Here is a 14304-nt window from a genome sequence, read left to right on the forward strand (position 1 = left end):
CCAAGCCTGTCTGTTTGACTCCAAGTAACATGCTGAGGGCCCTGACCTTAAAGATCTCATCCAGGCCTGTCTGTTTGACTCCAAGTACCTTGGGGAGGGCCCTGACCTTAAATATCTCATCCAGGCCTGTCTGGTTGACTCCAAGTACCTTGGGGAGGGCCCTGACCTTAAAGATCTCATCCAAGCCTGTCTGTTTGACTCCAAGTAACATGCTGAGGGCCCTGACCTTAAAGATCTCATCCAGTCCTGTCTGTTTGACTCCAGGGCGGTAGTCATTCAGCACAGAGGGATTAGATGATTTAGGAATTGGTATAATTATTTAGTTTTTCCACAATACTGGCATGTGTTGCTGGTCGAGTGAGGATTGGAAAATGTCTGTAAAAACACCAGCCAGTTGTTCAGCACAGTGCTTTTAATACATGTCCACTTATTTTGTCTGGGCCTGGGCTTTTGTATGTGTTTCATCCCCTGAACAACTTCACAACATCAGACTGTTTAACAACATCTCTCTCAAACATTTGTAATGATGCTTCCATTTGTTTAACCTCTGGCAAAAAGTTGTCTGATTCAAATCTTGAGAAGAAAACATTCAGTTCATTAGCCATGTTCTGGCCCTCATGTCCCCCAAGGTCAGCACTGGTTTTTCCCCTGCCTATGTGTCCCTGGGTCTCCAGGCCACCCTTGTGTACATCTCTTACAGCCTGTCTATCACCCTCAGCATAAACTGATCTCACGTTGTACATCTCTTAAAGCCTGTCTATCACCCTCAGAATTAACTACAGAAATACAGAATCTTCCTATCAAGTAGTGATTTTAGATGTTTTGATACCCAAGGCTTATTGTTAGGGAAGATTGTACAGGTTTTAGTGGAACAACTGACTCAACACAGAAGTTTACATTAGTCTGAAACAACATCTGTGAGTTCATCAAGATCAGAGCTGCTGTCCTCAAATACCTCCCACAGTCAAAACACCCCTGGAGACAAGTAATGCTGTTGTCATTCCAGATCTGGACAGTTTTAACTGTGGGTTTCTCCCTCTCCAGGAGCCGACAATAGTTTGGCCTGAGGTAGTTTTAACTGTGGGTTTCTCCCTTTCCAGGAGGCGACAGTAGGTTGGCCTGAGGTAGTTTTAACTGTGGGTTTCTCCCTCTCCAGGAGGCGACAGTAGGTTGGGCTGAGGTAGTTTTAACTGTGGGTTTCTCCCTCTCCAGGAGCCGACAGTAGGTTGGGCTGAGGTAGTTTTAACTGTGGGTTTCTCCCTCTCCAGGAGCCGACAGTAGGTTGGCCTGAGGTAGTTTTAACTGTGGGTTTCTCCCTCTCCAGGAGCCGACAGTAGGTTGGCCTGAGGTAGTTTTAACTGTGGGTTTCTCCCTCTCCAGGAGGCGACAGTAGGTTGGGCTGAGGTAGTTTTAACTGTGGGTTTCTCCCTCTCCAGGAGGCGACAGTAGGTTGGCCTGAGGTAGTTTTAACTGTGGGTTTCTCCCTCTCCAGGAGGCGACAGTAGGTTGGGCTGAGGTAGACCACATTGTGGTCTGATGTCCCCAGGGGAGGTTTGGTGGTGGCAAACAACACCACCAATATATTGTGGTGTTGTCCCATAGCACAAGTCAAGAGTCCTATTTTTCCTAGTGAGACATTTCACATACTGGTGGTATGTGCGCAGAACTTTGTGCAAAGTACAGTTGTTAAAATCCCCTCAAATAAATGTGGGTGCGTCGGGGGAGATGGACTCTAGTTTCTGTGACAGATTGTAAATAATCTTTGATGCCTTTGTTATATTAGCTAATACATTAGGTATACATTACACTCACCGAAGTTCCAAAAGAATAAAGACAATTAAAAATGTCATATCTATCTAAAAACAGTGTTGTAAAGATGTACAAAAGGGAAAATAAATAAACATAAATATGGGTTGTATTTACAGCAGTTGTTCTTCACTGGTTTTCCTTTTCTTGTGGAAACAGGTCACAAATCTTGCTGCTGTGATTGCACACACTGGTATTTCACCAAATAGATATGTGAGTTTATCAAAATTGGATTTGTTTTGGAATTCTTTGTGGGTCTTTGTAATCTGAGGGAAATATGTGTCTCTAATATGGTCATACATTTGGCAGGAGGTTAGGAATTAGGAAGTGCAGCTCAGTTTCCACCTCATTTTGTGGGCAGTGTGCACATAGCCTGTATTCTCTTGAGAGCCAAGTCTGTCTACGGTGACATGCTCACTGAGTTGATACGTAGTCAAAGTTTTCCTTAATTTTAGGTCACAGTGGTCAGGTATTCTGCCACTGTGTACTCTCTGTTAAGGGCCAAAAAGCACTGTAGTTTGCTCAGTTTTTTTGTTAATTCTTTCCAATGTGTCAAATAATTATATTTTTGTTTTCTCATTATTTTGTTGGGTGCAATTGTGTTGATGTCCTGGGGCTCTGTGGGGTCTCTTTGTGTTTGTGAACAGAGCCCCAGGACCAGCTTGCTTAGACTTTTCTCCAGGTTCATCTCTCTGTAGGTGATGGCTTTGTTATGGTTTGGGAATCGCTTCCTTTTAGGTGGTCGTAGAATTTAGTCTCTCTTCTGGATTTTGATAATTAGTCGGTATCGGCCTAATTCTGCTCTACATGCATTAATTGGTGCTTTATGTTGTACACGGAGGATGTTTTTGCAGATTTCTGCATGTAATTTGGTGTTTGTCTCATTTTGTGAATTATTGGTTGGTGAGCGGACCACAGACCTCACAACCATAAAGGGCAATGGGCTCTATGACTGATTCAAGTATTTTTTTTTAACCAGATCCTAATTGGGATGTTGAATTTATGTTCCTTTTGATGGCATAGAAGGCCATTCTTTCCTTGTCTCTCAGATCGTTCACAGCATTGTGGAAGTTACCTGTGGCGCTGATGTTAAGGCCGAGGTAGGTATATTTTGTTGTGTGCTCGGGGGCAAAGCATGTGGTGCTGATGTTTAGGCCAAGGAATGTGTTATTTTTTATGTGCTTTAGGGCAACAGTGTCTAGATGGAATTTGTATTTGTGGTCCTGGCAACTGGACCTTTTTTGGAACACCATTATTTTTGTCTTACTGAGATTTACTGTCAGGGCCCAGGTCTGACAGAATCTGTGCAGAATATCTAGGTGCTCTTGTAGGCCCTCCTTGGTTGGGGACAGAAGCACCAGATCAGCAAACAGTAGACATTTGTCTTCAGATTCTATTAGGGTGGGGCTCAAGCTGCATCCCTGTCTCACCCCACAGCCCTGTGGAAAGAAATGTGGGTGTTTTTTGTAAATTTCAACCCACACTTGTTGTTCGTGTACATGGATTTTATAATGTCGTATGTTTTTCCCCCAACACCACTTTCCATACATACGTATTGCAGGCCCTCATGCCAAATTGAGACAAAAGCTTTTTGAAATCAGCAAATCATGAGAAGACGTTGCCTTTGTTTTGGTTTGTTTGTTTGTCAATTAGGGTGTGCAGGGTGAATACTTGGTCTGTCATACGATAATTTGGTCAAAAGGCAATTTGACATTTGCTCAGAACTTTGTTTTCACTGAGGAAATGTACAAGTCTGCAGTTAATGATAATGCAGAGTATTTTCCCAAGTCTGCTGTTGACTTACTGTTAATACCACGGTAGTTATCGGGGTCAACTTTGTCTCCACTTTTGTGGATTGGTGTGGTCATTCCTTGGTTCCAAATATTGGGGAATGTGTCAGAGCTGAGGATGATGTTAAAGAGTTTAAGTATAGCCAATTGGAATTTGTGGTCTGTATATTTTTTCATTTCATTTGGGATACCTTCAACCGCGGGCCTTTTTGGGTAGGAGGGTTTGTACTTTGTCCTGTAGTTCTCAATGTAGTTTGACTAACCAGTGGGTTCTGGTTCTGTTTAAAAGTTCTAAGATTCTGTTTTTGTTGTTTGTTCTTTGTTATAAGAAGAAGAAGAAGTTGTTTCTCCGTTTTGGATAGATAACTCTTTGTTTTGTTGTTTGTTCAGTGTGTTCCAATTTTCAAAATGATGTCGCTCTTCCCTGCGGCTACGACTATAACGTTCATTTCTGATGTCGACCTGATGCTCACACTTTAAGGGAAATGTGCCAGCCAGTGAGAGATGTAAAAAAAAAAACTGTTGAAACATGTTACCACTTGAAGAAGGCAGGTTTTTAGACTCACTGCCAAAAAACTATTTAATATCAGGTGATGTATCACGGGAAAGCCTACATGGTTTATGCAACTACAGGTAGTCTGAAGTGTTTTAATTGTGGGGAGATTGGACATAAGTGGAAGGCATGCACACACAGGGAGCGGGGCGAGCAGGGCACTGATGGATCCGCTGTTGCGTCTGGCTCCAGATCTGAGACCTGGGGGTTTCGGGCCAGGCCTCCATCCTCGGTACAAACTTAACACTAACCATTGCAAGAACCAAATCAAATCAAATCAAATTTGTATTAGTCACATGCACCGAATACAGCACCTTACAGTGAAATGCTTACTTATGAGCCCCTAGGAGACAGTGCAGTTTACAAAAATATGGTTAAGAAGAAGAGATAAAAGTAACAAGTATTTAAAGAGGAGCAGTAAAAATTAACATTATATACAGGGGGGTGTGGAGGCTATATACAGGGTATTATGGTACAGAGTCAATGTGGAGGCTATATACAGGGTATTATGGTACAGAGTCAATGTGGAGGCTATATACAGGGTATTATGGTACAGAGTCAATGTGGAGGCTATATACAGGGTATTATGGTACAGAGTCAATGTGGAGGCTATATACAGGGTATTATGGTACAGAGTCAATGTGGAGGCTATATACAGGGTATTATGGTACAGAGTCAATGTGGAGGCTATATACAGGGTATTATGGTACAGAGTCAATGTGGAGGCTATATACAGGGTATTATGGTACAGAGTCAATGTGGAGGCTATATACAGGGTATTATGGTACAGAGTCAATGTGGAGGCTATATACAGGGTATTACAGGGTATTACAGTACAGAGTCAATGCGGAGGCTATATACAGTGTATTACGGTACAGAGTCTATGTGGAGGCTATATACAGGGGGTACCGGTACAGAGTCAATGTGGAGGCTATATACAGGGGGTACCGGTACAGAGTCATGTTAGTTTGTTGTTAATGTGGGCACCAAGGAACTTGATCGGCTTCCTATTTCGCAACAAAGCATCCTTCACTCATGCTGCCAAACATACCCTCGTTAAACTGACCATCCTACCGATCCTCGACTTCGGTGATGTCATCTATAAAATAGCCTCCAACACTCTACTCAACAAACTGGATGCAGTCTATCACAGTGCCAACCGTTTTGTCACCAAAGCCCCATATACTACCCACCATTGCGACCTGTACGCTCCCGTTGGTTGGCCCTCGCTTCATACTAGTCGCCAAACCCACTGGCTATGCTTTATCTTGGCCAGGTCGCAGTTGCAAATGAGAACTTGTTCTCAACTAGCCTACCTGGTTAAATAATAAATTTTCGAAATAAAAAAAATCTATGTCCGTAAAGACAGCTGTAACAGGGTTCTGGGCTCCTAGTGGTTTATCAGGATCTATGTCAGTCAGGGGAGCTGTATCAGGATTCTGTGCTCACAGATCTACACTATTGGATTTTCAGACCATATGGTAACAATTGTGTTTAGCTTGGCAGTTGTTCCTTGTCCGAGGTCTTACTAGCACTTTAGTCTTAAATTATTGTATGATGCCCTCATTTTGTGAGTGGTTTAGTGTCTTCTGGGAGAGTTGGAAAGGTAGGAAAGCTGAGTTTGAGAACCTAAGACAATTGTGGGAGGTGGAGAAAACACAAGTAAGGTTGTTTTGCCAGCAGTACTCTGCCCATGGGGCAGCTAGGATAACATCTACTATTTGTAGTTTTGAGAAGGATATTAAAGGCATCGAGGATAGCCTTATTAGGCAGAAGGATTTAGGATCAGAGAGGGAGTTGAGGGCTAAGGGGACAGATCTGGGGTCTTTTTTTACAGGATCAGGTAAATGGTGCGGCCATTAGAGCATGGATGGCTACCCTAATGGAAGTGGATGTTCCGAGTTCGTTCTTCTTCAACCTGGAGAAGAAATCTGCAGAAGCAGATGTTCCATCTATGGCGTCCTTCGGGGTCTCTGGCTTCGGATCCAGATGAGGAGGACGACTATGGACGTCTACGCAGACCTCTACGTTGACAGAAACACTGATCCACATTGTGCTCAGGAGATTCTACATGGGTTGCCTAAGCTCAAGCCTGAGTTCTGGTCAGCTCGGGGATTTGATCTAGCAACCTTTGCGGTTACTAGTCCCAACGCTCTAACCACTAGGCTACCTGCCGCCCCAAGTTAAAGAATACTGTTACCTAGCTAGCGAACATTAGCTTGCTGGCTCGCCAGCTAACTCTGCATATATGATCTGTGTAGTAATGTTATTAGAATCAGAAATCCATTTTAATTGCTAGGTATAGCCTAATGTTAGCTAGTTAGCTAACATTGAACCTAGATGGTTAGCTTTATCTACCTGGAGATTCATACTACAGCTATGACAAACAGTTTGTTTTGGATTGGTGGTAGTATGATTTGGGATTATTCCGGTTCATTGTTTTGCTAGCTAGCTACATGTCTAAACAAACGCCTCCACTTTGCCAGATGATTCCATTTCATGAACAGGTGTACATGTCTAGACAATAGTGACCCATCCACTTAGCTAGATGTAACTGGGGGGGGGGTGGATATAGCATTTCTTTCACACGACAAATCAATTTAGATAAGCTTGTCTGGGTAAGAAGCATCTAATAAATATAAAATATCTGGACACTTTCTGTTTTTGATATTGCAAATATGCAAGTAACAATGTCACTGTACCATTTACACTTTCTGTATGCTGTGCATGTGACAGACATTTCATTTGATATAGTGTGTGTTTACCAGAGACTACTCACTCTGTTTAGCACAGTAATGTGAACAACAACATGACCTGCACCAAAGTCAGATAAGGATATAGTCCAAGGACTAGATAAAGTGTATTTTTACCTGGAGTTTTTCCTTATTGTAGGCTACTACTTTTACAATTTTTAGTCTTGAAATATTTGGTTGTTTACTAAACTACTCACTGTGTTTAAAACATGGCCTCACATGTGAATCCTTAAAGAGATGGGTGGGGCTAAGGCTTAAGAGGGTGTGAACGATGCTGAATGGGTGTAGACAAAGAAGAGCTCTCCGGTAGGTGTACCAATACATTCAAAACTGGTAAACAAGTTTATCAACTTTCAAAGCACAATTACTTGTTCATTGTTCCTCATCTGCAGTGTATGATATACCATTTTGATGAAGTCTTAATAAACAATATATTGAAATGTTGCTACATAGGACCAAATCAAGGCGGTGGGTCACATATCTCTGTCTCTCTCTCTCTCTCTCCCTGGGCAACAACACAAGGATACTCTCTCTCTCTCTCTCTCTCTCTCTCTCTCTCTCTCTCTCTCTCTCTCTCTCTCTCTGTCTGTCTGTCTGTCTGTCTGTCTGTCTGTCTGTCTGTCTGTCTGTCTGTCTGTCTGTCTCTTTCTCTCTCTCTCTCTCTCTCTCTCTCTCTCTCTCTCTATCTCTCTCTCTCTCTCTCTCTCTCTCTCTCTCTCTCTCTCTGGGCAACAGCATGAGGATCCTCTCTCTCTCCCTCTATCTCTGGGCAACAGCATGAGGATCCTCTCTCTCTCTCTCTCTCTCTCTCTCTCTCTCTCTCTCTCTCTCTGGGCAACAGCATGAGGATCCCTTCTCTCTCTCTTTCTCTCTCTCCCTCTCTCTCTCTCACTCGCTCTCTGGGCAAAAACACAAGGATACTCTCTCTCTCTCTCCTCTCTCTGGACAACAACATGATAATCCTCTCTCTCTCTCTCTCTCTCTCTCTCTCTCCCTCTCTCTCTCTCTCTCCCTCTCTCTCTCTCTCTGGGCAACAGCATGAGGATCCTCTCTCTCTCTCTCTCTCTCTCTCTCTCTCTCTCTCTCTCTCTCTCTCCCTCTCTTTCTGGGCAACAACATCAGAATCCTCTCCCTCACTTTCTGGGCAACAACATCAGAATCTTCTCCCTCTCTTTCTGGGCAACAACATCAGAATCCTCTCCCTCTCTTTCTGGGCAACAACATCAGAATCCTCTCCCTCACTTTCTGGGCAACAACATGATAATCCTCTCCCTCTCTTTCTGGGCAACAACATCAGAATCCTCTCCCTCTCTTTCTGGGCAACAACATGATAATCCTCTCCCTCTCATTCTGGGCAACAACATGAGAATCCTCTCCCTCTCTTCCTGGGCAACAACATCAGAATCCTCTCCCTCTCTTTCTGGGCCACAACATGATAATCCTCTCCCTCTCATTCTGGGCAACAACATGATAATCCTCTCCCTCTCTTTCTGGGCAATAACATGATAATCCTCTCCCTATCTTTCTGGGCAACAATCTGAGAATCCTCTCCCTCTCTTTCTGGGCACCAACACGATAATCCTCTCCCTCTCTTTCTGGGCAACAACATGAGAACCCTCTCCCTCTCTTTCTGGGCAACAACATGAGAATCCTCTCCCTCTCTTTCTGGGCAACAACATGATAATCCTCTCCCTCTCTTTCTGGGCAACAACATGAGAATCATCTCCCCTCTCTTTCTGGGCAACAACATAATAATCCTCTCCCTCTCTTTCTGGGCAACAACATGAGAATCCTCTCCCTCTCTTTCTGGGCAACAACATAATAATCTTCTCCCTCTCTTTCTGGGCAACAACATGAGAATCCTCTCCCTCTCTTTCTGGGCAACAACATCAGAATCCTCTCTCTCTCTTTCTGGGCAACAACATGAGAATCCTCTCCCTCTCTTTCTGGGCAACAACCTGAGAATTCAGTCCCTCTCAATTAAATTCAAATGGGCTTTATTGGCATGTTTCCCATGACAATGAAGGCAATGCAATTGAGACTAGAATAGGGCCTTCAAGCAGCTGTAGACACTAAGACTATAACAGGGCCTTCAAGCAGCTGTAGACACTGAGACAATAACAGGGCCTTCAAGCAGCTGTAGACACTGAGACGATAACAGGGTCTTCAAGCATGTGTAAACATTGAGACCCTACAACCGAAGACAGACTGACGAGAGAGGGAGGGAGAGAGAAAGAGCGAGATATACAGGCGGAGAGACAGAGGGAGTGGGACAAAGAAGTAGAACTAGAGGGAGAGGGATACAGACGGGGGGAATACTGCGTGGAAAGAGGTGGGGTTTAAGGGAGGTACGGGTCAGTGTTGGGGTTAGGGGAGGTCAGTGGCAGGAATGGGGTTAGGGGAAGTAAGGGTCGAGATCAGGGGAGTTCAGCCACGCTCAAGGTTCTAAACGATATCATAACCGCCTTCGATAAAAGACAATACTGTGCAGCCTTCTTCATCGACCTGGCCAAGGCATTCGACTCTGTCAATCACTGCATTCTTATCGGCAGACTCAATAGCCTTGGCTTCTCAAATGACTGCCTCGCCTGGTTTCACCAACTACTTCTCAGATAGATTTTAGTGTGTCAAATCGGAGGGTCTGTTGTCCAGACCTCTGGCAGTCTCTATGGGGGTGCCACAGGGTTCAATTCTCGGGCCAACTCTTTTCTCTGTATATATAAATGATGTCGCTCTTGCTGCTGGTGATTCTCTGATCCACCTCTACACAGACGACACCATTCTGTATACATCTGGCCCTTCTTTGGACACTGTGCTAACAAACCTCCAAACGAACTTCAACGCCATACAACACTCTTTCCGTGGCCTCCAACTGCTTTTAAATGCTAGTCTAACTAAGTGCATGCTCTTCAACCGATTGCTGCCTGCACCTTCCCGCCCGACTAGCATCATTAATCTGGACAGTTCTGACTTAGAATATGTGGACAACTACAACTACCTAGGTGCCTGATTAGACTGTAAACTCTCCTCCCAGACTGACATTAAACATCTCCAATCCAAAATTAAATCTAGAATCTGCTTCCTATTTCACAACAAAGCCTCCATTCACTCATGCTGCCAAACATACTCTCGTAAAACTGACTATCCTACCGATCCTTGACTTCGGCGATGTCATTTACAAAATAGCCTACAGCACTCTACTCAGCAAACTGGATGTAGTCTATCACAGTGCCTTCGTTTTTGTCACCAAAGCCCCATATACTACCCACCACTGTGACCTGTATGCTCTCATTGGCTGGCCCTCGCTACACATTCGTCGCCAAACCCACTGGCTCCAGGTCATCAAAAGTCTTAGCTAGGTAAAGCCCCGCCTTATCTCAGCTCACTGGTCACCATATCAACACCCACCTGTAGCACGCACTCCAGCAGGTATATTTCACTGGTCACCCCTAAAGCCAACACTTACTTTGGCTGCCTTTCTGTCCAGTTCTCTGCTGCCAATGACTGGAACAAATTGCAAAAATCACTGAAGCTGGAGTCTTATATCTCCCTCTCTAACTTGAAGCATCAACTGTCTGAGCAGCTTACTGTACCTGTACACAGCCCATCTGTAAACAGCCCATCCAACTACCTCATCCCCATATTATTACTTACCTTCTTGCTCTTTTGTACTTGCACATCATCATCTGCATATCCATCACTCCAGTATTAATGCTAAATTGTAATTATTTTGCCTCTGTGTCCTATGTATTGCTTACCTCCCTACTCTTCTACATTTGCACTCACTTAAGATAGATTTTTATTTATTTTATTTTATTGACTGTACGTTTGTTTATGTGTAACTCTGCGTTGTTTGTGTCGCACTGCTTTGCTTTATCTTGGCCAGGTCGCAGTTGTAAATGAGAACATGTTCTCAACTGGCCTACCTGGTTAAATAAAGGTGAATATATATACATATATATTTTTTAAGAGTTAGGGGAGATCAGGGTTGGGATTAGTGAAGGTCAGGGTTGGGATTAGGGTCGGTCAGGGTTGGGGTTAGGGTTGGGGTTAGTGGAGGGGTTAGTGAAGGTCAGGGTTAGGGTTAGGGTCTGTCAGGGTTGCGGTTAGGGTTGGGGTTAGTGGAGGGGTTAGTGGAGGTCAGGGTTGGGGTTAGGGTTAGGGTTGAGGTTGGGGTTAGTGAAGGTCTGAGTTGGGATTAGTGAAGGTCAGGGTTGGGGTTGGGGTTGGGGTTAGTGGAGTTCAGAGTTGGGATTAGTGAAGGTCAGGGTTGGGGTTAGTGAAGGTTAGGGTTGGGGTTAGTGAAGGTCAGGGTTGGGGTTAGTGAAGGTCAGGGTTGGGGTTAGTGGAGGTCATGGTTGGGGTTAGTGAAGGTCAGGGTTGGGGTTAGTGGAGGTCAGGGTTGGGGTTAGTGGAGGTCAGGGTTGGGGTTAGTGAAGGTCAGGGTTGGAGTTAGGGTTGGGGTTAGAGTTGGGGTTTCGTGGAGGTCAGGGTTGGGATTAGTGAAGGTTGGGGTTAGTGGAGGTCAGGGTTGGGGTTAGGGTTGAGGTTGGGGTTAGCGGAGGTCAGAGTTAGTGGAGATCAGGGTTAGGGTTAGTAGAGGTCAGGGTTGGGGTTAGGGTTGGGGTTAGTGGAGGTCAGGGTTGGGGTTAGTGGTGGTCAGGGTTGGGGTTAGTGGAGGTCAGGGTTGGGGTTAGTAGAGGTCAGGGTTGTGGTTAGTGGAGGTCAGGGTTGGGGTTGGTGGAGGTCAGGGTTGGGGTTAGTGGAGGTCAGGGTTGGGGTTAGTGGAGGTCAGGGTTGGGGTTAGTAGAGGTCAGGGTTGGGGTTAGTAGAGGTCAGGGTTGGGGTTAGTGTAGGTCAAGGTTAGTGAAGGTCAGGGTTGGGGTTAGTGGAGGTCATGGTTGGGGTTAGTGAAGGTCAGGGTTGGGGTTAGTGGAGGTCAGGGTTGGGGTTAGTGGAGGTCAGGGTTGGGGTTAGTGAAGGTCAGGGTTGGAGTTAGGGTTGGGGTTAGAGTTGGGGTTTCGTGGAGGTCAGGGTTGGGATTAGTGAAGGTTGGGGTTAGTGGAGGTCAGGGTTGGGGTTAGGGTTGAGGTTGGGGTTAGCGGAGGTCAGAGTTAGTGGAGATCAGGGTTAGGGTTAGTAGAGGTCAGGGTTGGGGTTAGGGTTGGGGTTAGTGGAGGTCAGGGTTGGGGTTAGTGGTGGTCAGGGTTGGGGTTAGTGGAGGTCAGGGTTGGGGTTAGTAGAGGTCAGGGTTGGGGTTAGTGGAGGTCAGGGTTGGGGTTGGTGGAGGTCAGGGTTGGGGTTAGTGGAGGTCAGGGTTGGGGTTAGTGGAGGTCAGGGTTGGGGTTAGTAGAGGTCAGGGTTGGGGTTAGTAGAGGTCAGGGTTGGGGTTAGTGTAGGTCAGGGTTAGTGGAGGTCAGGGTTGGGGTTAGGGTTGGGGTTAGGGTTGGGGTTAGTGGAGGTCAGGGTTAGTGGAGGTCAGGGTTAGTGGAGGTCAGTGTTGGGGTTAGTGGAGGTCAGGGTTAGTGGAGGTCAGGTTTGGGGTTAGGGTTGGGGTTAGGGTTGGGGTTAGTGTAGGTCAGGGTTAGTGTAGGTCAGGGTTAGTGGAGGTCATGTTTAGTAGAGGTCAGGGTTGGGGTTAGGGTTGGGGTTAGTGGAGGTCAGGGTTAGTGGAGGTCAGGGTTGGGGTTAGTGGAGGTCAGGGTTAGTGGAGGTCAGGGTTAGTGGAGGTCAGGGTTAGTAGAGGTCAGGGTTGGGGTTAGGGTTGGGGTTAGGGTTGGGGTTAGTGGAGGTCAGGGTTAGTGGAGGTTAGGGTTAGTGGAGTTCAGGGTCAGGGTTAGTTGAGGTCAGGGTTAGTGGAGGTCAGGGTTAGTAAAGGCCAGGGTTGGGGTTAGGGTTGGGGTTAGTGGAGGTCAGGGTTAGTGGAGGTCAGGGTTAGTGGAGGTCAGGGTTAGTAGAGGTCAGGGTTGGGGTTAGGGTTGGGGTTAGTGGAGGTCAGGGTTAGTGGAGGTCAGGGTTAGTGGAGGTCAGGGTCAGGGTTAGTTGAGGTCAGGGTTAGTGGAGGTCAGGGTTAGGCCTGTCACTACTCACTCTGGTGTGTTGATCCAGATGATGTCCAGGTGACAGTAGTAGACACACTCCTTGTCTCTGTAGCTGTAACACGTGCAGCGCTTGTCTCTACGCCGCGCCTCAGTGATGTTCCGGGACCCATTGCTGCTGGCCCCACCTACAGCGCTGGCCACACCTACACCGCTGGCCACACCCACACTGCTGGCCCCACACACTGTGGTTGACCTGGAGACCAAGTTCATCTCATTGGTCTCCAACTCTTCCCTCTCGACAACATCTTTACTGGGGGCTGAAGAACCTACATGGACATAGGAAGAGTTAATGATGAATACAATTAACAACATGTTGTATACATTTCTTTTTGAAATAAAATGTATTTTATATTGTAATGTAAAAGCACTTTGTGATGGTGTTAAAATGTGTCCCGTTTCAGGAAACTAGGCGTATGTCTCGGGTCACTACTTCACAGGAGAACGTAAATAAATAAATAAATGTTTTGGGGGGCAGAAAATCCTTCTCGAACATGTGCTTTGTCACGTGCTTTAATGACAAACTTGTATGCAATCTGTAAATACGAATACAATTGTTAAATTAGGAGCCTAGTTGGTTAAGTCAACGCTACCCATGATTGGCTGACATTATGAGTGGGCTGGACATGCCGAGAGATGAGTTTGGATTGGTCTGCCATGTAGCCTGCTTCTGTCTATTTGAGCTGTAATCCTATCTAACATGTCTTTAAAAAAAACATAATTGGGTAGTAAAACAAAAGACCACTATGCAAGTCTCCATTTCAATAGAACATCACTGCAACAACTGTTTCAGACCACTCTAGTCTGAGTGTACCAGAGTGCAGAATAACTGATGAATTTACGAACGCTCAACACCCGTTTAATATGGCCGGTGTCAGTAGACGTCAGCAGAAAAAGCATAGTTAAATTGTTGCCAGGAGCACAGTTACAGTCACCAAAGCTCTGGATAACATTATTTAAGGAAAGGGGTTGCAGTCTGCCATGAAGCGTTCATCCATGTGTATGGGTAAGAGTCTAGCTACTGTTTCAGATATAATACGTTTCTAATTTGGTCAGAAAGTTGTTTTCATCGCAAGTTAATAACCTCTACGGGATCGGTGTCTCTGTACCGGGACGGTTGATGCTAACCTATGCTAATGTGACTAGAATGATGATGTAAGTAACAACCATCTTCCCAGGACTAAGACATGTCTTATATGGGCAGAAAGCTTAAATTGTTGTTCATCTAACTGTGGTGTCCAATTTACAGTAGCTATTACAGTGAAAAAATACAGTGGTATTGTTTGAGGAGAGTGCACAACAAC

The 14304-nt window shown here is 45.4% G+C and overlaps 1 protein-coding gene across 1 annotated transcript in view; it reads right to left on the minus strand.

The window, feature by feature from the left end:
• The window catches only part of LOC139412702 (endothelin-3), a gene marked incomplete at its 3' end in the record, with an annotated part of 50823 nt that overhangs the window by 29180 nt on the left and 7339 nt on the right, over nt 1–14304 (minus strand). Inside the window, exon 2 of the mRNA XM_071159361.1 lies at nt 12993–13269. Within this exon, the coding sequence (XP_071015462.1) occupies nt 12993–13269 (277 nt within the window). The remainder of the gene's footprint in view (nt 1–12992; nt 13270–14304) is intronic.

Source organism: Oncorhynchus clarkii, chromosome 7, assembly GCF_045791955.1.
Source record: "Oncorhynchus clarkii lewisi isolate Uvic-CL-2024 chromosome 7, UVic_Ocla_1.0, whole genome shotgun sequence".
NCBI classification, from domain to species: domain Eukaryota; kingdom Metazoa; phylum Chordata; class Actinopteri; order Salmoniformes; family Salmonidae; genus Oncorhynchus; species Oncorhynchus clarkii.